Consider the following 24,892-nt stretch of genomic DNA (forward strand, 5'->3'; position numbering starts at 1 on the left):
TAAACTACTTAGTGTATTTAAATGCTGTCGTAATACTTGGCTGCCCTGGTCGCGGCATTATTGATTGTCCACAAGGACGTTTGTTCAGTTTTGGGTCCAAGGCGGGATGAATAGATATTTGATGGAGCGTGGCGAGTGGGGCTGGACCAGCATCTGCATCTCAGTGCTGTGTCAGTGGGGATGAGAGCCAGGCGTTGGGAGAATCACATGCTGCCTGTTGACATCAGAGAGAGGGAGCGGGGCCGGAGCTGGCGATATCTCCGGTTCCCCACTTGAGCTGGGTCCTCTTGCTGAAAGCTCACTCCTGTCTGTGGGCTTTAGGCCCTCTGTGTGTGTGTGTGTGTGTGTGTGTGTGTGTGTGTGTGTGTGTGCCTATGTGTGCCTTTGCATGTATGTCTGTGTAGCATTAGTGATATGGGACCATCTTCGGCCAGCACTTTGTCCATACACATCAATTCTTCCTCCACTGCTGACTATAGCTGCTTCATTTGCATGGCCCAGCTGACCCAGGCAGTCAGTGGCCATTATATTCCCATTAGCTAATCTCTCAGCTTTGATTTCCATAATCCTCTGTCTATTGAGAGCCCTCACAGCTCTCACAGTCCTGCTCTCCAAGGAGAAAAAAGGCCCCCAACCCAACCCAGCCCAGCCCAGTGACTTTGCTCTCCAAAAACTGGCACGGCGACATGCATCATGTACACATGCATGCATGTGTAATGTGATGCCCTATTCTGCTATATTATTGTGGTATAAGAATTCAGAACTTTTACAGAAGTAACAGTAGCAACGCCACAGTGGAATCATCACAAGTAAAACATTTTCTTATGCAAAAAACAATTATAAAATGTACTTCAGTATCAAAAGGATACTGGCTTCTCTCACAGTCTTATTTTATTATATGCAGCCTGTTGTGTGTTTGGATTATTATTAATGATGCATTAAATCTAAGCAGCATTTTAATGTTTGCAATGCTGGTCAGTGTGGAGTTCATTTGAACTGCTTTATTGGGTAATTACATTTACAACATTGCATCGTATTTTATGAAATAACTCTGTTTTGTATAGAAGCTCTTCATCTGAAAGAGATGAGTAGCCTGGTGGAGTAAAATATACACCACTTCTGTGGGAGATGTAGATTCTCAGTACCTTTCACCACACATCATTAGAAGAGCTGGAAATTTAATGCTGAAGTTTCTTTCTGATCTGAACTGAAATATCATGCACTCCTCACAGTTTGTTACAAAACTATGGGACCACTGAGTGACAGATCCTCTCGGTGCACGTTAGCTTGTTTGTGTGGCTGTGTCGAGACATGAGGGCTGAAGTGTCAGGAGAGGATTGTTAAAGGCTTCAGATGTCAGACTTTTACTTTTTTGCATGAAAGTGCCCCTTTGTATTACAATCCCCACACTGCAGCTCAGTGAGGAAACATTGTCCAGGGGAAACAAAGGGAATTTTGCACTAAATAAGAGGAACTTTGGAAGATACCATCTTGATTTAGACTGCTGAAGCTTTATATTAACTTTGGCTGAACTTTAAAAATCAGTTTTAAACAGATGTGGACTTCGTCTTCAATCACTTACATAGGAATCAGGAAAGGATCTTTTTCCATCCACTATGGACAGGAAGGATGATTACAGTGACCATTCATTTTTCACTGTACTAATGGCGAGTGAGTATTTTGTTAAGATAAACCTGAACAACAGCACTTGGTGTCCCTTTAAAAGTACATTTTATTATTTTATTAGTGTCGAGGTACAACACAAATAGCATGATCATGCACCATACCATCATACGTGTATTGACAATAACCTTTTTTTCATAGAGAAATGTAATACATTTGTTGACCATGAATCTTGTTGAAAGCTTTCGAGCACAGCCATAGTTTCATCTGTTCAACCTCAGCATACTAATGATGGAGGGACTAGTGTTGCTCCGACAGGCACGGTTCTCCTCAGGCCTGCTAGATTCATAGATTTATCAATTATTAGCAAGTGTAAGTCTTTAAGGCTGTGACGTCTAAATATTCAGCGTGGATCACCATTAAACAGGCAACAGGACCGGATGTGGGTGTAAGTCTGCCATTGGCTGCCTGTTTCAGGTGGCTTTCTCCTCCCATCCCACTGTGTGTGTTTTTTCAAAATCCCTGTTGCTCCAGGGAATAATAGCAACCTACATGCTGACCTGTGCTGAAAATGACCTGTGCAAACCCTAACCTGTCTGCCAATGTTTGCAGGCGCCATTTTACTGCCAGGCATTGCCTAAACAAGGATAGACTTTCTAGGAGGGGTTTTTGTCTCTCGTATTTTGGTGTGTTTAACCCTCTGTGCTGAAAGCTAATAGCTGATGCTGTCACTAATACTTGGCAGTCAGCGGTGAACCAGCTACCTACAGCTGACACTTTCCCCTCCCACACCTCCATCCCAGGGGCGTCCGCTCATCCTCGTCTAGAAGAGACATTCAGTGTGCCGGGCCGAATTGACCTTAATCACCCTCAGTAGAGTTCTCTTGGAGCGATAGCTTACATTGATCAAAGAGGGCCTTCCACCTACCGCCCACACTCCACCCTTGACACCCCCTCCTCTCCAAATGAGCTGATAATTAATAAGGGCTGGCTCTGCAAACACCAGTCAACAGACAGCATGATGGATCGGACAGCTTGGATGCAAACCAATACGATGCCAAGCTTTTCTCCGGCCCCTGGGTGTCCTTTACCCTGCATGATCAGGCATGCGGAGGAGCACCCACCCTGCTAATTAAATACCCACAGGTTGCCCTTGTTTTTCAGCAGGGATGCTTTCTATCTGTTCGCTATTGGCATGTATTTAATAATTCATGGGGCTGCACCGCTGAGGCCAGTGCTTAGGGTCTGTGCTGTACTGCTGCAGACTTTGTGATAAAGTCAGTCAGATTTCAGAGGTTTAACAGCTCACAACAGAATGCGTAGTGTTCACTTCATTTAGGGAAAATGAACTTGAGGTTTTCGGTATTTGCTTTCTGATTAAATGTTTCTAAACCAACACCTCCTTAATGCGGATCATGTAGGAGGAAGATGGTCCACGCTAATGATAATTAGCATTCAGAGAATTCTTATCATTCATCTGTGCAAGCAGTCACACCACTGTGGGGCATTTGCTACAGGACTGCCAAATGACTATCATCCTGATTTCAAAAAAGCTGAAGCTCTGTGTAAAATGTAAAATGAAATCAGAAGGCATCATTTGCAAACAAGCTGTCTTTACCAACAGCGATTTTATGAAGTGCTCCTGAGCCCATGTAGTAATCTCCTTTACCCAATCACGTGTTCACGAAGTGGTGAAGCTCTCTCCATCCTCGCTTGTGAATGACTGAGCCTTCCCAGGATGCACCTTTCATACCCAATCATGATACTATCACCTGTTACCAATGAACCTTTTTACCTGTGGAATGTTCCAAACAGGTGTTTTTGGAGCATTCCACAACAAGTTTGAAACATATTGCTGTATCAAATTTAGACAAGGAGATATTTACAATGTACATTTAATTGAGTATATATCAAAAAGGATTGATTTATTTATGTTTTTTCTCAGCGTCACAACTTTTTTTGGGACCCGGGTTGTGCACCTTAAGGCAGTTCTCTTTGTCACTCAGGTGCTTCACTATCAGGGACAGCAGTTACTCTGTCTGGTGACAGCTGTCGGCTTCTTTGCTAAATAAGCTGAGCAGTGACGGACACATCAGTGACTGATCAATGCTGCCGTTCCGCTTCCTCTTAATTACTGCGCTTGCTCTTGTTTTGTCGTCACGTGACTCATTAGCTGCTAATTGAGAGATAATGGCATTTTCTGCGCAGTAAAATGTGTGTGTGTGTGTTTGATCTTCATTTGTGTGCATGTTAGAGAATGGAGGAAAACGAAGAAACAGAAAGCGGAAACAAGTCTAACTCTTGATGTTTATGTCCCGTCTCTGCAACAGTCGCAGTAGGAAGGGTGGTCGTCTGGCCCCCGTGTGGCCCCTAAGCGGTGTGATTGGGTGTAATTGGTGAATCTGGTCTAAAAGGAGAGTGGGGTCGCTGGCTGTGGGTTGTGAGCCTGTCAAAATAACAACCAACAATGTGATCATTTCATTTCCTTTTCACTTACACATCACCTCACTTCACATGAGACAGCACACACTGTCACACACACACACAGACATGGGGACAAGGTTAACGTTGGGCCCCATTTATTTCACTCTAACAATGACTCTAAATAGCCTTTCAAAAGCGAGTGAGGAGGGAGACAAAAATAATCGAATCACACAATTACTGCTGGGCTTCATTCTATAGTTAAGTGCATTTTTATTGTGTAACGTTTCTTTTTTCCCTGCACCCTCTCCCACCTCTTCCACCCCCTCTATTTTTCCTGCCTCCCTCGGCAAGCGTTCTCTCCCTGCCACTTCTCATCTAATATGGCCATAATTGGGTTTGGTTGTACAAATCAGATTTCAGCAATTGGGTTATCCTCCTCTGAAATTGGAGAGGTCTCTGGGCTGGCATGGGTGGAGAGTTAATCTGCTTTTGTTAAGCCCTCCCTTTGGTGGCTGCGGCTGTGCCAGTTAAAGCGTTTTACCTGTCACTGTGGACATGGCTCATAATTTACCCCCTCTTCAAAAAGAAGAAGAAAAAAAACACACACACACACACGCACACCGTATACAAATCCAGCCATCTGCTTCTCCTCGTGCAAATAATGACATTTGAATCGAGCATTAACAGGCTTAATTACTTTAAAATTGTCATTTTAATTTACACTGATATAGTATTGATCACACAAGCAGAGATTAAGGCCCTCAGTGGAGCGGTTGATGTGGAATTAAACAGGGCCAGGTCCTCCTGGGGCCCGCCTGGCCTGTCCTGCCGCTGCCAGAAGAGGAATGACATCCTCCCCCTAATGAACTGGCAGCATGCGCAGACATGAATTTCAGGCCCCGCTGGAGAAGGAGGGAAATAATGGGGTTTGGGGAGCCATGGCGGGTTATTCATTCACTGCCATGCACCAATTCTCCTGTGATTCATCCCCAGGCCCCCAGACCCCCACTGCCTGTTTGCCTGCCACATTCAGCCTGCCTGACCTTTCTCCCGCCTAAGTGTATATATATCCCCCCTCCCTCCTTCAGGAGCACCTTGCCCCATACCTGGTGTCATGTACAGAAGGAGGGAGTGGCATTGGGGGTGGGGGGGGTTGTCATGGCCGGAGTGGGAGCAAGGGTGAGACACCTACAGCGAGCCACCGGCCTCAAATCCAAACATCCCTGCAGTGGTGAAAGAGCCGGTCCGTGATTCCTCCTCTCATCCTGGCTCACCAGCCTGCCTGTAAAGACCACACTTTCCTGGGGAATTGATCTCCGCACTGGAGCCCGGTGTCACGCACAGCTGGTTAACATCGGTGAGGGGGGGGGGGGGTCATTACTTTAAAAACCAAGCAATTTCTCCCCAGTTTGAGGACAGGCCCCCGTGGTGAGTGCTGTGTTGTGGAGTAATTATAGCAGTAGAAACAACCTTTTGACACCTGTCTCCGGTGAAGACGCTCACACAATCACACTCCACACAAGTGCTTTTAATGACTGGCTGTTAGACTGCGGGGCCCGATAAGAAGAAAGCCAGGGCTGTGTGCAGACACGGGAAAGAAGAGTCTTCCACTGCATGTGCTGCGCGTGACTCTGAACATCGCTGTGTGGCTTTTTACTCACAGTGGTTGCAGCTGTGACTTATTGAAGATGCAGTCTGATGTATCACGAGTCACATGTCATTATAGCATTGTATTTTAAAATCTGCTAGTCATTGAATTCATTTTTGGACCAGTCAGTATACATTTTGTAACAAATTTGAAATTTTAAATGCAGGAGTTGGTATCAGTCGGTACAGCATATAGTTGCCGTTCCCTGCTAACTAGAAATAAATGCACACCTGTTAGCCAGGCTAGCTGAGAATTGTCAGTGGCCATAATATAAATGTATCATGATATATTATACAATGCACCACAATCATGGTAGTGACCCTTCATATATTATGGCAGAAGTATGTTGCCACTGTACTCACAGTCCGTGTTGCATGCTCTTCTCTTCATCTCTAACTCTTGTTGTTCTCCACTCTGAGCTGTCAAGAGCCTCAGAAATGATTTATGGAAACATATACACATCATGAAATCAGACAGTGATGGTTCAGTGGCAAAGTCAAAACCAAACTCAAGTCTATGCTTGTCCTTGAGCCAGTGGACTACCAGTGTTTCCTAAAAGAGCCCAAAGGTCTCAGAGCAGATTGAAAGAGGGGGGGATTGTCGGTGAGGTCCTCATTTGATTGCATTACCTATGCCGAGATGCTGCGAGGTGGAAGCCATCTTGACAATGAAAGCTAAACAAAACAACAACCTCTTCTCTCTTGGCTGCCAGCTCCCCATGACGGATATCAAGATGTCTCCAATACACGTAATGGACTTGGCAAGACCTGGGTGGCTGGGCTTGGGCCTTCTACTCCACTCTGTCATCCAATCACCTTATTCTAATGCTATTGCATTGTTTAGTCAACCAGCCGTCCATTTACATCAACCCATAACCACACAGCCACACCACAGCAGCACTTAATAGAATTAGCAGGTATTGTGCAGCACATTTTAAACACATAGGCCATTTTAAACACACACACTCAGTCACCCCACCTCCTTTCCTGGGCTGATGATCCCCCGCTTGCTGTCAGAGTAATGGCATCACAAGCTCCCCATGCAGCCCCTGCCTTTCCTCTTTAACTGTCATAACTCTACACTCTGCCCACCGTGAGCAGTTTATTCACATCTTTAAATGTGTAGCCAATATTGTTGTCATGTTTAAGTTATGTAGTACATATTAATAGCTCATAAAGCACATTTGTTGCATTATTGAATCATTTTTCACTTGCTCTTCATTAGGAAATAGGAAGCTGAAGCTCTCGGCTGAAACAGCCAGTTAATTATTGGGCTCATAATTTCCTAATCTGATTTTGGGGAATGTTTGTGAGTCTGTTTGGCTAGCCTGCTTATAAATAGACAAAAAAAATGAAACGGCCACATGGCTGGGAATTTGCAGTCATATGCCCTCTCTTGCTCTTGACTAAATGCATTATTTTCCTTCTCAAATATCAACACTCCAGTGCCATCTTTTCAAACAAATTGGTCTCATATGCTTCCCCCCTTGTGAGTAACACAGAAAACAAATTCACATCAGATAAACTCAAAATTATCTTAAGGCCTCATTGTGTAATGATATTAAATGGGGAATGTGTAAGTTTATTTGGAATGACTCATCTGTGGGGTCAGGGGAAATGAGCAATCCCTTTGTCCCCTAGCCGCCACCTCCTGTTAAACTATTAACTATAAAAACAGCCGTACACTCCCAGTCAGAGGGTGTGTCTCGCTCTGTGTAATAACGAGGGCCTTCCTCCTTGTCCCATTCCTCGGCCGATTGATTTTTGTTAGGAAAATTAATGCAGTCGCTGTAAGGTGCTGGAGGTCAGAGGTAGACAGGCTTCAGCAGATGAGGGGCGGTGCTGGGCAAACGGAAAGGCAGCGTGCTGCTACGGGATCTCCAGAGTCTGCCTGATGAAACTTACTGTGGGTTTGTTTGAGGGCGGAGCGCGCAATAGCTCATAATGTATTGTCTCGGCTCTCTTTCATGCACACACCAAAGTGCATCTCCTATGATTGATCAAGCAAATATACAGGCCCATATAGTGTATTGACGACACTCATTCACCCCAATGTTGGGTTTGTTGCCCTTGTTTTATGTTGCATCTTGCTCTGTTTGTTGTCCTGACAGCAGAGAAACACTTTAGGTAAAAGGACGACTGGACTCCAGAACATATTCAAAGGGTGTCTGACAAGCAAAGCATAACCATTTTTCAATGAATAATGCTTCCCAAGTGGGAACCAATCTAACACAAAAGCTGCCCCAGTCAGCAGGGTCCCTGCACAAGTTCAAGCCACAATGATACCCTGTGTGCACCGTGCTGGAGCTAATTACCAACTCATTAAAGAGCCCTCTAATTAGATTGCATGTTATGCTCTTTCAGTTAAATTTGGGCTCTTAATTTTAATTGGCTAACTACATTTCTGAAAAGGAAAAAAAAAAAAAAAAAAAACAGATTTCCAGCTGGAAATGAAGTATTTCTCAGAATGGTGAGCTACAGATGGCTGAATCTTCTCGTCTATGGACAATCGTTGACGATCTAATAGAGTGCTTTGAACTGATAAACCATTCTATCTCTGGTGGAACAGCTGATTGACCAATCAAGGGATTCCCAAAATGGATGGCGCACCTGCAGGAGTTCCCAAACTAGTTGGGGTAAAAATGTGTAGTGAAAACATACAGACTTTTTTACAGCAGATATTTAAACTTGTGAAACAAAGGTGGAACAGATCAATTCATTAATTGCATTAACTGCTTGAACGAACAATAATTTGTTATTGGTTCCACTGGTGCTTTTCCTGCCATGACAAGTCAAAATGTCTGCAGTGGAAGACGGTTGGTGACAATTAACAAAAAATAATTAACAAAAAACGAGTGCTCTGATGCAAAGAAGCTCACCAAGTCGGGTTAGCACGATGTATTCAGAAACAAAACAACAACGGTCTTTAGCTTCCAAAGCAGGACATGCCAGAAAAAGTTTGGGACAAATTAGGGTTAGGATACAGTGAGTGCTGTTTCTGAGCAGGAAATTACATTTGTACTATTTAAGTATGTGATTTTTTTTAAGACCTTGTAACTTATTTATAGTATTAAGTCCGCTAACCACTGAAAAGTATTTTAGTAGTCCAGCTGTGCACTAGCTATCAAATCAGATAAGAGCTAGTGTCAGTAGTGTGTCTTAGTTGTGAGCTAATTTGACACCAGATGTATTGAGAATGGCCCGCTGGCTCGCTAATTAGGCAAAAACCCTAAAACCAGGGCTTATCGAGCTGACTCTGCTTCTCAAGCTATGCATTTTTGGAATGTATACAAGAGCTACAGGCTGTTAGTGTGTTTACCACTATGGACTATTAACATTTTTATGTTGTTTACTTTTATGCCAGTGAGAAGTAGCCTGCATAGCATGGGTCAGTACACTACAGCAATGGCTCCAATTTTATCTGCGCTGAGGTTGTGAGGTTACCAAAATTATATTTGTGCACATTACATTTCTAAAATCCCAATAACACACCCAATTGGATAAGAACAAAAACCTACAACTACTGTTTATTTTTGCAAATAAAAGTTTGTAATTAATCACTTTATTCTTTTATTGCGTGTATGCAGGTAGGAGTTGGGGTTGGGGGGCCTGGCTTGTCTTGGACACAGGCAGGGGGGCTTCAAGGAAAAAAAGGTTGGGAACCACTGCACTACAGCATTTATAGCCTAAACTAAAGCAAGGCAGCACGATCCAACACAGTGACACAATCACAATACCATAAAAACACTGGTATTTAGTAAAAGGGGATCATCTATGATTACAGTTTATATCTGATCACTCTTCAAAACAGCTTGGGCTTAAAATGATCCCATTTGTGATCCATTTTGAGTTCTGCTGGTGAGGACTTCCACATATTGATTCACAGAACGTGTAAAGACATCTGTTCTGTTTCCCATAGATTCATTGATATAATATCATTATGTAGTTCACCTACACACCTCACCTCAATGACATTTCCAGGCTTGGTTGTTAATTTGCAGCCCTTGTTTGTGCACAGCCGCTGCTCTGCTAAATCGTCATGATGGCACCTGCAAAGCCGAGCTCATGTCCAGCACCGACTCAAATGCATTCTCAGATGTAACAGATGCACTGTACATTACGTATTCTTCTCCGCTGACATGTGACCTCATGATACAATACAGTACCACCTGGTCATCTGTCGAGCACTCAAAGGGGGCGACCCAGGAGCCTTGTTGCAGACCTGCAAGGGCCCCTCCAAATCCTCTTTTCCTCCCACATTTCTGTGGGTGTGATATTTACAGGAGAGCAGACGTGGGTTTGCTGCCACTCTTGCCCCTGGCACAGGACCTCCGCTCACTCACATCTTAAAGCTGTCTTTAGGAGGGGCCATGGGAAAGGCCGGATGCTGCGATTGTACGCATAAAAAGAAACATCTGCGCAAGAAAAGTCCTCCGTTGTTCGCTCTTTTTTATTTATTATTATAATAATACAATAAGGGGGAAAAAAACCCATGACATAATTTCTGGTTATCTAAGAAGCTGAGGCTGCATTTACATTTGCTTTTCATGCAGCGTCCATGTGCTCTTAGGGGCGATGCACTGGAGTATAACTAAGCTAGCATGGAGGATATCCAACCATTTAAATCAAGCCTCTGGGAATTTTACATAACACATCATTGGTGAGCATTGGTTTTTACATAAAGACAAAGAAGGCCACAAAGAGCCACCGGACGGGCGTCTTAGCCTGAGACGAGCCGCTGCGTGTGTTTTTGCAGACTCCTCTAAAGCTTCACGGTCCTGTGGTCACTGTTGTGCTCAGAGAACGCCTCTGCTCATAGAAAGCTGCTTATTTTTTTTTATACATCTAGGGAGCAAAAATGATTTTTCTGAACGCGACCTCGAAACTGAACTCTCTGCTCTGATGGGGTGACTTCTCGGCCTGATCTTCAGAGGAGAGCTCTCGAGCCCCCGGGCTCAGGGAGATAGTGTAGCCCGCCATCGATTGTCCCTGTGCCGTGGAAGCTGTCATATTTTATAGATGTTTCACGAGATGGCTCATGATCTAGACGATGTTGCCTTCAATTCGGAAGAGTTGTGTTTGTACTAAGGGGGGAGGAAGGGCTCTTGATATAGAGAAATGAGGACCTTCCTGATAAATTCTTCTCACAAGTGACAAAGTAATGCCACTAAGATGCAGCAAACTAATATATTTCATTATGGGGCTCAGCAATAGAGCTGTATCTCATTGGGCAGCCAAGGATGCCACTTTGTCATTACAAGGCCACATGAGCGAACCACAGGCAGTGTGAGACAGGGACAGAATCAACGCTGCCTCTGGACAGAAGCAGACTGATTACTTTTCCAGCTGACATCGCCGCTCTGACAGCTATCCCAGCGTCCTTAGGGAGAGTTGAGTTTGCTCAATACTGATTATTTGACATTGAAAGTTGCTTATGTCACAAGTCACTTTACCCCAGATGTTGACGTCTGTGTGTGCGCGCGTGTGTGTACTTCACCTCGGCAAATACAATAATATGTTTGAAGTTGTGCAACCAGCCAGGATAAAAAAAAAGAATAAAAAAAAAAACTTTTCAAACTTCTTTACAGTCGTCTTTCAGCCACGGTGATCAGTTAAAATGATATTGCTTCCATTCTCCCCGTGATCCTAATTCAATCAATTCTTTCACAAATGAGACCACATGAATAGGCGTAATATTAAATCAGATAATAATATAGATTGATGAACAGTCCATGACAACATTAGCAGCCTTTCCGAAATGCAGAGAAGAAAAAAAAAAAAAAAATCAATGAGCTCAAAGACCTGTCATTTGCATGGGCCTCTTCCCTTAATGGGAATACTTTTACAGATGGGGAATTACAAGTTGAAATATTCTTTTTGATTATTGGACATCCATAGCCAAATATGATTTACATTAATGAGCATAAGTATATTAAAGGCATTTTATCCCCCAGCATCCGAAACAATTGAATAATGGCTCTGGCAACCAAGCAGTGGCCTGAGAAAATAGAGAGGAGGTAATGTCACTTTAATTACTAATGGATACCTCAATTGTTCAGACTTTGATTTTTCATCTTTGGGAACAATCTAATAAGGCAAATATTCATCATCTTCATATCCCCTTTTAAAACGCTGATTTTATCAAGCCCAGACAGCTCAGTTATATAAAGAAAGTGGCCATTTACAGCGCTGGCCTCAAAGATCAACGGTTTATTTGAAGATTGCTTTCCAGAGATTATTTTCCTGTGAAGAAAGAAGAAGGGTCTTTTCAAGCCCAATTGCAGATGTCTGATACACTTAGGGTTGAGAAGTTGACCTTGTTAGCGGGCACAGACATTGTAAAACTTCCCTTTTTAACTCCAGCTGTCCCACATGTTGATCTCCACTGTTTGTCGCTGGATGGACGTTACATCCTGTTCTAGTGTTAGTCGTGGTTTTATCGTGATTAAATTATGCAGTGCAGTGTTTTGACCTGAGCTTTTTTGTGAAGTTACAGAACACTCTTAGCATAGCTGTGTGTAAATCATGAGGCTGAGTGACCTTGAAAGTGCTCTTCTTGCTTTGTTATGCTGCTGTAGTCACCAGAGCATGAGACACAGCAGAGTGGTCTCTGACACCGCTCTTTAACTACAATCCTGATTCCAAAAATGTCTGGACGTTGTGTAAAATGTCCCTTTCATACCCAATCGTGACACTATCACCTGTTACCAATGAACCTGTTTACCTGTGCAATGTCCCAAACAGGTGTTTTTGGTTTTGTGGGTTAAACATATAGATAGATAGATGTTACTTCTTGTGACAAGAAAACTGAACTTCATATACAGTTGGTGGTGTGCGCCTTTAAGGTTGAACATCCTAATCTGGCCAACCTGCATCACCTCTGGCTTTAGCTGCTTTTGAGCTTGCGTCTCATAAGCAAGCTGTACCTCGGTCAAGCTGCAAGCAAAACACTCTCGCCGTGGCTTCATTTAATTGGTCTTCACTCTGAATTTACAGACCGCTCTGCCACGCTAAGGACGTTTTGACCAGCCTCCTTAAGAGGTCAACAGCAGCACAGGCCCCACAGGTGTAATCCCATTTACTCTGATCCTCTGTTTTTTATGTCCTCGTTAAAAGCTGCTGAAGTAGCAACACAGTATTAGTAAATACGCAGCTGGAATATATAAAAGCATTAATCATTCTTTGCCGTGAGCAGCTACCTCACTGGAAACTGGGGACTGTGCAGAAATGATGCATTGAATTGAATTGAGATAGTTATGCTTTAATTAGGACTGGTCTTACGCACCTCACCGCATGTATTACATCAGAGTGTGCACCACCACATTTCTTTCTTCTTTATTCATTTATTCAAACCACCCTCTCTGAAAAACGAAACGAGGTGCTATTACTGTGTGCATCGAACATTTTTAACAAAGTTATCAAACTCTTCCATCTGGATTATGCTGAAGAAGCCAACGATGCGGTCTGGAGTGAAAAAACCAGCCCAAGCATTAGAAAGTAGCTCCTTTAAAGTCTGAGTCATATCATGTGTACGTGTATTCACTTTTCTTTTTTCTTTTTTTTTTTTTTTAGTTGAATGTCATTCCTGTGATGGTTTTATTGCTTTAGACCCCTCTGCCGGGCAGGTTAGAGGAGTGACTGCACGACTGATGAGCGTGGCAGGAAATTGGCAGATGGAAGCATCCATTTCACCGCTAATTAGGGGGTCCAGAAGCCCGCCGACTGACAGGGTTCAACTGGGCAATGTAGTGCCTGCCAGCTCCCATCCCTTGCGCTTTATAAAACGCTCTTTAATTTCCCGGCACAATATCATTAACTTTGTAAGTGGATGAACACAATGGACAAGCAATTTAATTAACTTCTACCATTGAATGTCGGAGGGGAGACTAAATGAAATTAATGCACAATATTTCCCAGGGAGGCAGCCAACCTTGGGAGTGGGTCTGGATTGTTGGCAGGTCAGGCGCTGCCGTAGGTTTGGCCAATTATGCCTTGTTTAGACCCATCCGTAATATTTTCCTCAAAGGAAAATAAAATCAGTGGTTTTGAGATCAATCATGAGCGCATGTCGCTCTGCATTCTGGGAGATTTTAGAATAATGAAGTGGACGCCCGGAAGCACTCTGCCAAAAGGAGTCTACGGAGCTGAAATACAGGTATCATAACTGATCCGTACGGCCGTGGGGGTTTACTCGGAACAGACAATCAATAGATGAATGGATGGAGGTTGCGTTTGGGAAATGTAGCAAATGCGGTGGTCTCTGGTTGTGGATCGAGGGTTGGCTGTGTCGGATCGTTGGTCGGTCGGTCCATCGCTTTGGTGCAGGCTGAGGTATCTTAAGAGTTACTGGTTGGGTTCTGTACAGATATTCATGTTCTCCAGAGGACGAATCCTCATGTCTTTGGTGAAATATCTACATCTATAAGATGGTTTGGCACCAAGTTAGGTATAAACCACATAGTGATTCTGATGACTTTTCCTGTAGTGCCACTAGCGCAATGCATTTTGATCCAGACTTTCACGGTTCAACATTTGGTGATCCCTTGACCTACTGCCTTGCAGGGCTTCTGTAGACTCTTAGTCTTGTTGATTTTGTAAGCATATTTTACAGATGAAAGCAACATATAAGAGCCTCATCTGACCATATTTTGATGCTACAGGTCAGTATTATCCACTGTAGCCACAGTACCAGTCAAAATGAGGTTCAGGTGGTCTGGATCTACTGTTCCTGTTTTAATTGTAAGGGATCAATACTAGTCCTGCTTTGCCATGTAAACCAATTTTCTCCTAAGGTTTGCTCATGAGGTCCCTCATGGGGACTGCGGAAGAGCATTAAGGAGAGTAAGCTTGCCTTAAATCTTACTTACTGTGAAATAAACGAGTAAATTTATGTTAAAATGTTTCCTCTCAGGATATTTTTATACAGTCTAATCTCTCTGTCCCGTACCTGTGGCCCCCAGCACGCACACACACAAACACACACCCCAGAGACAAGGGCTCCTTCAGGACGTGACGGATGGCTCCAACACTCAGGCCGCTTTCAAATCACAGGAAGTGACAGAGGAAGTTTTAATGAGAGTTTTGTCTGTGTATCCAGTCAGGCCTTCCAGGCAGCCGATGAATAATAGACACTGTGGCTCAATACTCTGAATACTCAATCAATGGCACTGGGAGAGGGCCTTGGCAAACACATATGGCAGCCCGGGGTGGGCGGTGGGCTCAGGAGGGGTAGAAAATACTAAGGCTTCTCCATCTGTATCTCTGGGCTGAAAAAGCAAGCCATCTCTATTGATGCTGCTCACTTTTGTGCCGGCGTGTTTTCCTTGCCGGGGATGACAAACAGGCTGTTTGTGCAGTATTGGAGATTTGTGCAGAGAGGCTCCTGTGAAGGTGCTCTTTTAGCCCCAGACCCTGCATATCAATGGGTCCCCCGCTGGGACATAGAGGGCTGATCTTGAAATAGACATGTGGATTCTTACATTCAGTCGCTGCTCTGTTGTCTGCTGAAGGATTCTCCCTTCATGCTTTGATTTGGAGGATGTTTAGGATTTAGTCTTGTATGAATGCTGGTTCTTAGAGACTAATGAGGATATTATGCACCTATTAGTCAGCCTTTATGTCTCTGCCTGCTCCTCTAAGCTGTTTTGACACAGCATGTGTTTCTGATGTATCGCAACACCGTTTCTTCGTGACAGCATATCTGATTGACCTTTCTGATAAGACTGTGTGTGTGTGTGTGTGTGTGTGTGTGTGTGTGTGTGTGTGTGTGTGTATGTGTACATTTGTGAGTTTTTTTCTTGTAGTTATGTTTCTATGTACGGGTTTATGCGGAAGTGTGGCATCACTGGCGATTTGACAGATGAGGGGACTCCAGGGATTTCTGAGCAATGAGATATAAACTGGAAAACAGCCCATTTTGTCTCTGCTGTCTGGAGGGCAAAATGCCACAGAAAACCCAGAGGAGGTGTTTCTGTGAGGGGGCTGCAGCAAGCCTGAACACTGAGACGACCCTGATCACAGAGCAAGTGCTGCATCACTAAAGCGGAATTCTGTTTTTGTCTTGTGTCGATAGTTTTGGCCTCCCTACCTGTCAATGATAATAACGGTATGTTCACCAAGTTCATTTCTGAGATCTTTAAACATTTTTTTCAAAGAAGCCCAGATGATGATTTTACACTTCTTCTTCTTCTTCTACCATGGTTTTATGGCTGCAGCTAACTATTTTTCTTATTAAGTAAACTCCTGATTATTTTTTTAGAGAAAGCATTTGGTCTATAAAATGGCAAAAATTGTAAAAAAAAAAAAAAAAAAAAAAGAAGAAGCCCACCATTTATCCCAGAGCCTGTCTCAAGATGTTCAATTTAGTATCATAGACGACGAATAAAACCAGCAAATAATTAAATGTGGGAGGAAGAATTTGGGGGATTTTTGGTGGAAAAAAAAAAAAAACTTTGAAAACAATAAATTGATTTCCAGAATTATTGCTGTTTTTCTGTTGATTGACTAATGAAATCACAGTGTTCCTGTACAAAAGTGGTTTAGCTGTTGGCGTGTTTGCAACCTGTGTGATCGGCTCACTGCTTGTGTACTTTCCCCGTTGGAGTTTGTCACCGTGCCAACGAGTTCCAGGCTCAAACTTTGAAATGAACGATGTCCAAAACTATGAAAACAAAGCACAAGTTGTAAGGAGCCATAATTTTCCTTAAAGGTTCACAAAGCACTGCCAGTACCAGAGATGCTCCCAGTAAGTGGACAGAATGAGACGCGGGTCGTGTCCTCCTTCTTGCTTTTCTTTCTTTTCTTTTTTTTCTTTTTTAACAGAGAATTACTAATCATCCCCAGCTGTGCAGCGGAGGCACTAACTTTTTACCCTCTTACCTGAGGATCTAGACCACAAACTCCACTGCCTCCTTTTAAATCGCTTACTTTTACTGTTTGGCTCTCCCTTAATTATTGGGTCTGTTAATTCATTTAACTGCTATTTTATGTTACTTGTATCCATTATTTTATCTTCGCTTTTAACTGTTTGATTTATTTTTTTACCTCAGTGGCTGTGTGTGTTCACTGCCTTCTTTTAGTTGTCTTTGGTTGTGGAGCACCTTGTAGCAGTAGTTTTGAACGATGCTCTAGAAATAAAGTTATTATTATTGTTATCATCAGTAACTGCAGGCGTACAACCTGAACACAGTTTAAAAGAAGAAGACCTTGATGAAAACAATCCCGTTCAGCCACAGTTAACATCTTCTGAGTAAGCTTCTGTCGTTAAAGTGCTTCATGAGTGTATCATCTATTTCCCCGCTGAAACCCTCACTGGACACACATCCCTACGCTCCACAAAGCCTCACGCCTGCACTCTGCCAGCGTCTGGGGGACAGCAGAACATTACCCTCGGAAGTTGTACAGTGACACTGTGATGACACTGGAGTGTGTATGTGTCAGCTCTCCCGGGACTGGCCACTCTCCTTTAGCACAGATTGGAGGTGAGACCTTGAAGAAAAATTATTACTTTTATGTTTGCTTTATGGCTCATTTTTCACATTAAACGCAGAAAATCTATTCAGAGGTCACAGAATTCCTGCTTCTCTTCGTCGGCCAGAACTAATTTTTGCAGCCCTCGGTATCGATAAAGCATTCAGCGGAGCAAAGTATGCAGGCTATGTACTGCAGCTCTCAAGTCTCTATTTTCCACCAGCCAGTCTATTGGGACTTGTTCAGCCCGTGTCTGCTGGGGTTTTGGAAATGTCAGCTACACACAAATACGCACAGCCACACACGGCCTGCGAGTTCAGCCGCCGTTGTGTCACGGCGCCCTTATCTGCGAGCGCCGTAGCCAACGCAAGTCGTGATAAGAGATAGCATTGCCAGAACGAGTCATAAAACCCCAGCTTTTATGGCGTGCTTATTGTCTTTCTGTCTACAATTATGGTGATTACTCATTTCCCCTTACCTCCCCCGCGGCCCTCACGCTGCACTTAATAGAGTGCATTTTACTAATGGAAAATTAAGTAGCCGCGGTGGCAGTGGGGTTTATAAATATGTAAAATATACTTTTAATTATTTCAAGTGAATCTGGCAGCTAATCAATAAAGAGGGACGTGACAAACATACGTTTGACACAGGCCATTGTAAAGCTACTGGTAAAAGATAAGCATGGCCTGTCAGCGCAGTCCGGCCCTAATGAATATTTTGAGGCTGTCATGTAAGGAGACAAATGGATTAATTGCGCCCTGCTAATATAATAGCTTCTTCATGAAGAGTGCAGGAGGCAGGCAGAGGAGAGGAGAGGAGAGAGAGCAGAGCAGCTGCTGGGTTCTGAACCCTGATGTCAAATAAATATTTATTAGGGTTGAGGGTTAAGTAGATTTCTGCGATTACACGGATAGCCACTTAAGCATAGTTGTTTATCATTTATTTGAAAATTGACTCAATGCCGATTTGTTTGATGTCGTATTAATTTTTTTTTTTTTTTTTTTTGTACTCCTGGGCATCGAGGGCCTGTAGAGGGATCAGCTTGTACTGAAGGAGGCAGCGGCTGTTCGGAATTAAAGTGAAGGGTTTAGTCGTTTATTGCTTTAGTTAGCTCTTCGCAGACACTTGATTAATCTATACTTTGCCAGTTAATTGATTGCTAGAGTTTGACAAAAGTCCAAAAGTAGGGAAAAATGCCCATCACTGTTTCAAAAAGCCAAGGTGAAATCTTAATGTTGCTTTTTTGTGAGTTCATCAGGTTAAAACCCAAAATTGACAATGTTTAACTGACAGAGGATTGCAGAAAATCTCCTCCTCCGGCAGCTGGAACCAGTGAATCTTTAACATTTTTTCTCGATAAACTATTTATCAAGAAACTTGAATTGTCTTTCCATCAACAAATTGGTTAATTGACTTTTTGTTTCAGCAGTAGTGCGTTGACTTTCCAGAGAAATTGTGCTCCAGCAGTTTAATTTCTAATCGAGTGAAATATGTCCCCTTTTTCTCCATAATTTCCACTGTGTCATATTTCAAAATTGTCATTTTCGCTTGACTACCCGCTGAAATATTCACACAAGCAGCAGCAGTTAGCATAGTGGCACCGTTTTGACAAATAGCACGGTTTTCCCTCCCTCGGCCTGTTTTCCTATCCATCTCTGTCTCCGCGTCTGTTGTTGGCACTTTGAGGTGAAAGAGAACATAAAGACGAGTGAGCACAAATAAGTGCAGGGGGCCTTCCTGGAAGCCGTCCTCTTGCAATGGGGAGCTGTGACCTTGAGTCCTGCCTTCGCCCACCGCCGTCCCCTCTCATACAGCCACCCCCACCTCCCTCTTCTCTTCCTCTCTGCCCTCCGTCAGAGCAGGAGAGGGAATGAGGGAGGGAGGGGAGCGCGGCGGGGGGTTCGGGTCACCAGCCGCTGTTCTCATCAATTAAATGTGCGACAGTGTTTTCCGTCGGCTGAACTTATATGTCAAGGAGATGGGCAGGACCTCATGTTTGTGCTTTTGACAAATCAGCAAATGTTTAATCTCAAGATGTGCCGGCGCTCATAAATAATGCAGAGGCCGGGCCCAAACTCTCTCCCAGCGTGCCGGAGAGAGGCGTCTGCACCCAGCCTCAATAGGAAACGGCAGAAAAACCCTCCAGACTGAATCCGTCTTCGTGCCCGGAGCCTTTTCTTCTGCAGATGTCTCCTCCTTCTTTTGATCACACCCCTCCAGCCTCACTTCATCGCTCCTCTTTCTTTCCCTGTACCTGAGCATGAGAGTCCTACTGACCATCATCAGTCATCTCGCAGCCTCTCAGTGTTCCGTCCATCTTTCATTGTCTTTCTCTGTTTTTTTCTCTGCACTCACTTATGTTTAATTTGGTCACTCTGCTCTTTGTAGTAAAAGTTGCTCACCAACCGCCGTCTGCCTCTCTCTTTGAGGCCAGAAAGGAGAATTATCCCGACCCAAAGGTCTGCTATCTCAAAGACACAGAGGATTGAGCTTGAGCTTTGCCTCCATTTGCCCTAAATGTAAAGAGGGCAACAGAAAGCAGTGTAGTGGACTGTGAACCGCGTCAAATCCCCCTCTGCACGACTCTCACTTCTTCCCACAGACTTTGATTGGCTTGTTCCCCGACTGGGAAAGTTTCCTGATTGTTCACAGGGAAAATTAAGATTTTAAGCCTATTGAAGTTGATCTTTGCTCATTCAAAAGTCCATCTGAATGTGTCCTTTGAAAGCTCAAATTGTTGACTCGCCACATTAGAAGACTCTGAGCCCGAGAATGGGGTGTCCAGAGACTGCGCCGAGTGTACTGTACTGAGAGCACGTTGCACCTGTTGTTGTGTAGCGGATGGTGTGTAGTGTTTGTGGCTTCCCATTGAGCCGAGCTATGGGAAGTGTGCTCTGGAGTGTGTTAAAGAGTGAGGCTCTGCTTTAAGCCCAGTTTATTAGTCAAGCATTCTCACGTTAGGTCACTCCTTTGCACACTCAACATTGTGAAAAGGTTATGAGCAGCCTTTTGGAAAAATGGGGGGATGTATGAGTTTTACCTCCTCTGTCATGCAGAGAATCTTCATCTTTGAAGTGATGAATCTGAAGAAATGAGTCTGCTCTGTTGTCCAATCTCACCAACGCTTTTCCTCTTGCAGGCTCTCGGAAGTTTCTACTTTATCCACGAGTCTTTGAAAAACATCCACCAGTTTGATTTCAAAGGTGAGCGCCGCCTCCAGCACACACTTCCACATATGTACATCATCACCACTGTCTTGAAATGGAAGCCTCACATCGTGCCCCCTCATCCCACCCCTGCATATCGCACACAACCATTTGCAGGCTATTCCCGCTTCCATCAAAACTAGCAGGCTAAGATTGGCTTTGAGGATAATGTAAAGGGAGGGGGACGGAATGGTAATGTTTATTAATATTAGGATTTAATTCATAAGATTTCAGGCCTACAGTAATGGTGTGTGGCGGGTTATTGGACAGTTACGGCGGTCTCATCAGCCTGCGGTGTCAGAGGGCCTCAGGGTCCGGCGGCCACGCTAATTAAAGAAGGGATATAGATGTGGAGGCGCCTCGCTTCCTATTAGACCCAAGTCAGCATTAGCACCAGTTACCCCAGTGAAGGACAGGGCGAAGGCAGGGGAGGGGTCGCGAGGGGAGAGGACCACTCCTCATGTACACACACCTATTTAAAGATTTGATTTCAGGTCAGAATGACATAAACTACTATACATACCGTGCGGCTCTGTTGGTCTTTCTGTCGAAGGCCTTTTGCACAGCAGACTTTTTGACTTGTCACAGTAGAAAAAGCACAGACGTTGCTAACAACATTAACACTGGCTCTGTTCTATTCAAGTGTCCCAATTCCCTGATAAAGGCCCACTGGGTGCTCATTAAGAGAGACGTCTGCTCTTCTGGTGGTTTTTAGAGAAAATCTGATGCGCAGATTGAAAGCAAAGTGGCACCAGTCAGTAGACACCTTCCAGCTCAGCACAATATTCAAGCAGGGTTCACAGTATAAAACAACACTGAACAACACTGGAAGAAAAACAAACAAGTAGCCATACTGTACACTATGTGCTATTATTTCCTCAATAGGCATAAAATGTGTAAAAACTATATATGATAAAGTGTCTTTTTTATCAGCTGACTGTTATACTCAACTAACTGAAGAATAAAACTGATCAGATTTGTTCATTGTTGCAATGACATCGTTGACATTGTCATGTGATTTTGCTGTTACACCTTGAATTGACTCCACTTCTCCCTCAACGCCTGTGCGTGAGCTTAAATGTGGACTTTGTGGTCACATTGGTGCTGTCGAGGTGTCAAGTTTATTTATGTAGCCCAAAATCACAAATCAGCAGCGTGCCCCAGCAGACTAACGCAGACCATAACACCCTCTGTCCTTAGACTCCTGATTCAGATAAGGACAGGCTGGCATTTTCATTTCAGCCACGTCGTGACCTCTCGCACTCACCCCTCTGGCTGAATGCAGATGTTCCTCGCTCCGACCAGCAGGTGGTGCAGTTGTCTGAGGAAGCCAGAGTTGCTCTGACTCTCAGTGAGCTCTAATTATATTAGGGGATTCAGACTCACACATGGGGTCTCCGCAAATTAACCTGCCCTGTTTGTAACAATAAACTGTCTGTCTCTCTTTCCCTTGCTCTGCTTCTCTACCCCCCACCCCCCCCTTTCCCTTCCATGTCTGTCTGCCTTCCCCTCCATCGCCACCTCAGCCAAGAAATTCAAGAAGGTGGTCGGGAAGGAAACCTACTCAGACACACTAGAAAGCACACCCTCGCTGGAGAAGGAGAAGTTTCCACAGGACTACTTTCCTGAGGTGGGTAATGTCACAAACTGAAACTGATGGTGGAGGTGTCACCTAATGAGAGGCGGAGACGTGTCACGACGAATGAACACACAGCTCTTTTACATCATATACAGCATGCAGCTTTAATAAAGCTGCTGAACTGAACGTGGATAAATACTGTATCCTTTGCCCTAATGTTGTAGATAATGAGAAGAACGAATGAATTTTGACAGATTTCCCTCTAATAAGATAAATAAAAGCTTAACCACTGAGTCTTCAGATAATAATTTACACAAAAAAAGAGATTTCCTTTTCCCCACTTTTGATTACTTCTTCAAAGGCCATTTCATTTTCTGTGTTTTCTTTACTGTTTCTTCTGAGGTCTTTTTTTCTGCTCCAGGGATTGTTGATTTCAAGACAAATCAGTGGGAAAAAAAAAAAAAAAAATTCAAATCACGAAAAGGAGAAAGTCCTCGTTGTGTCTGCCGTGTCCCGCCGAGCAATTCTCTGCTCACTCCGCTGTGTTCGCTTTTCTGCTCTCGGTGTGCTGTGCCATGAGAGGGGAGCTGAGCGCTGAGCATAGCTGTGCTGATATAGTAATAAAGAGCACGACCGCCCGTGTGTCATCCCCGCACTCCCCACTCATCTGTCAACCATGCTCCGACGGCCGCCTCCGCAAATATATGCAAAACAGATGGATACGGCCCCTTCACACACTTCCCCCCAATTTCCGTCTCTTTCACACACTGCAGGACTCCCCCACCCTGCCCACCCCGAGCCTCCGTAGACATGCACACAAACACATCCATTCGCACACACACCCAAACAGCTTCACGTCTCAGGTTTCCCACTTTCCCATTCCAGAGATGATCTAAAACCAATTACACTGATTGAGGCGCAAAGCTATTTAAAATGATTACAGCAAAAAGCATTGTTCTGTGTTTAACAGGACAAGCACAGAAAACCACAAAACAAACCTGGCGTGGCACAGCGTGAGAGGGATGAGGGGCGTGATGTAGGGAGAAAGGAGGTGCTGGTCGGGGGGTGGGGGGGGTGGGGGGGGCAAGATGAGAAAAGTTTTGCCCCTTGATTTATGCCTCTTTCCCGGCTGGGATATGAATCTGGGATGATGCTCCAGAGAGCAGCACTCCAGATAATGTTAGCCCATTTAAAAAGAGCAGATTTGTGTAGTCTATCAGGGTCGCCGAGTATTTTTTTTTCTCCTCCTCCCCCTCCTCCAGCCCCTCCGTAGTGAGAAATTGGTTGTTATCATAGATCACAGATACTGCTCAAACCTCTTATGAAAGATGAATTAATTTCACTAATGCTTTAATGCAAAGCTCTCATGAGGGAGGCAGACTGGTGATAACCCCTGCCTCGTCCCCGCTTCCTCCGCTGGTGATTTATGCCCTCTTTTAGTAGATGAAACCGCCTAGATTTGCCATCCATCTGCAGCTTTGAGGAATCCTATTACACGGGGATCTTGGACCGGACAGGACGTCACACAGAGTCCCAAACCAGTTGCTTGAGTCCCAGCTCTCAGTTTTGGATCATGCAGACTTACATGTGTGGATTAATTCTTGTAACAAATGTGCAAAGACGCTCCAACAAAAGACACAGAGGGCAGGTGTCTTGTTTACATGCGCAACTAATCATTATAAAAAAAAAAATCATTTGTATGTGAACTTCATCCAGTTTGTCAGAATCCTCTGAGGAAGGTTAGAGAGTGACAGCAGACAGCTCAGGTGGAGACGGATGTGTGTGTTTCTCTGCCTGTGTCTTACCTTTACGGCCCGCCATTAATAAAGTGTCACTGAGCGAGCCGTTGATGACATCATGCTGGGAGGGCCTGGTGTGTGCGTGTTGGTTTGCGTGTATAGAAGAGGAACCAAATGTCACTCAGTCCATTTCGCTGCACGTGAGCGGTGCGGCGGTGCTTTAGGCGCATCAAGTGTGTGTGTTCATATTTGTAAATCTTCTCAAGGTTCTACGTGCAGAGTGAGGCTGAAACCATCCATTCCTTTAATGATGTCAGTGTCCACCACAGTTTCCCAGCACCGAAGGCGTTCAAGTCACTCCTTTTGACCACAGCCCAAAGAGAAAACACTTAAGTTAAGAAGCCGATGACTTGAAAAGTTCTTCATCATTAAAATAGTTCATTGTTTGTCATCAATTAATCTCCTAATTGTTTCAGCTCAGCTGCACATTACTTAATGTCCACGCAGTGCGGGAAGAGAGCAGTCAGAAATGAAAAGTCTTTTTTTCCTGAATAATATTAATTAACGCTTTGATAAGATCCATTTTCATTTAACCTCGCTCCCGCTCACGATAGCTCTCTATTTCAGCTCTTCAAAGCGGCAAAGCGCAGCGTCATAAAATAAAATATTGGGCAAAATCACTTAACATTCGCACTTCCTGCTTGTGGCCCTCTCTGCCCCTACGCCAGTTTGATTCTGATTTAAGTGACAACCCCTCCATATGCAAAACATCGGTTCTTTCCGTAATCCCACCTTGAGTTATAGCCGTAAGTGAAGGAGAGAGAGGCCGGGACATTAATTGAAATGCTGAATAAGAAGGAAGTGGACAAAATTGTGGGCGCATTTCTTTTGAAAGGTCGCCGTGATGGATTTGGCGGCTTGTCGTTTCCCGTTGTTCCGTCAATCTCTCCACCTCCCCAGTGGGCATTAATATATTTATTTGTTTGGCGCAGTAATACATGCCTCCAAAAACCATTGCATCATAAGGATTTGTCATTGCCTTATATAAATAAAGTATACGACCCAGACCTTAATGTGCCCTTGCTATTGATTGTTTTACACAGCCATAGGAAAAAAAAAAGAGAGAGAAGGGAAGGAAATAGCGGACAGGCTGTAGATCAACATCCATAAGAGTTTGTATTTGTTGTTTGGCACCATGAGCGTGT

The 24,892-nt window shown here is 44.1% G+C and overlaps 1 protein-coding gene across 2 annotated transcripts in view; it reads left to right on the forward strand.

Moving 5' to 3' along the window:
- Positions 1-24,892, forward strand: part of inpp5a (inositol polyphosphate-5-phosphatase A) — a 127,083-nt gene that overhangs the window by 49,914 nt on the left and 52,277 nt on the right. For both annotated transcript variants that reach the window (XM_076742611.1, XM_076742610.1), the window contains exons 5-6: positions 20,303-20,366; positions 21,896-21,999. In XM_076742611.1, the coding sequence (XP_076598726.1) occupies positions 20,303-20,366; positions 21,896-21,999 (168 nt within the window). The remainder of the gene's footprint in view (positions 1-20,302; positions 20,367-21,895; positions 22,000-24,892) is intronic.

The sequence above is a fragment of the Chaetodon auriga genome, chromosome 11 (assembly GCF_051107435.1).
Source record: "Chaetodon auriga isolate fChaAug3 chromosome 11, fChaAug3.hap1, whole genome shotgun sequence".
NCBI lineage: Eukaryota > Metazoa > Chordata > Actinopteri > Chaetodontiformes > Chaetodontidae > Chaetodon > Chaetodon auriga.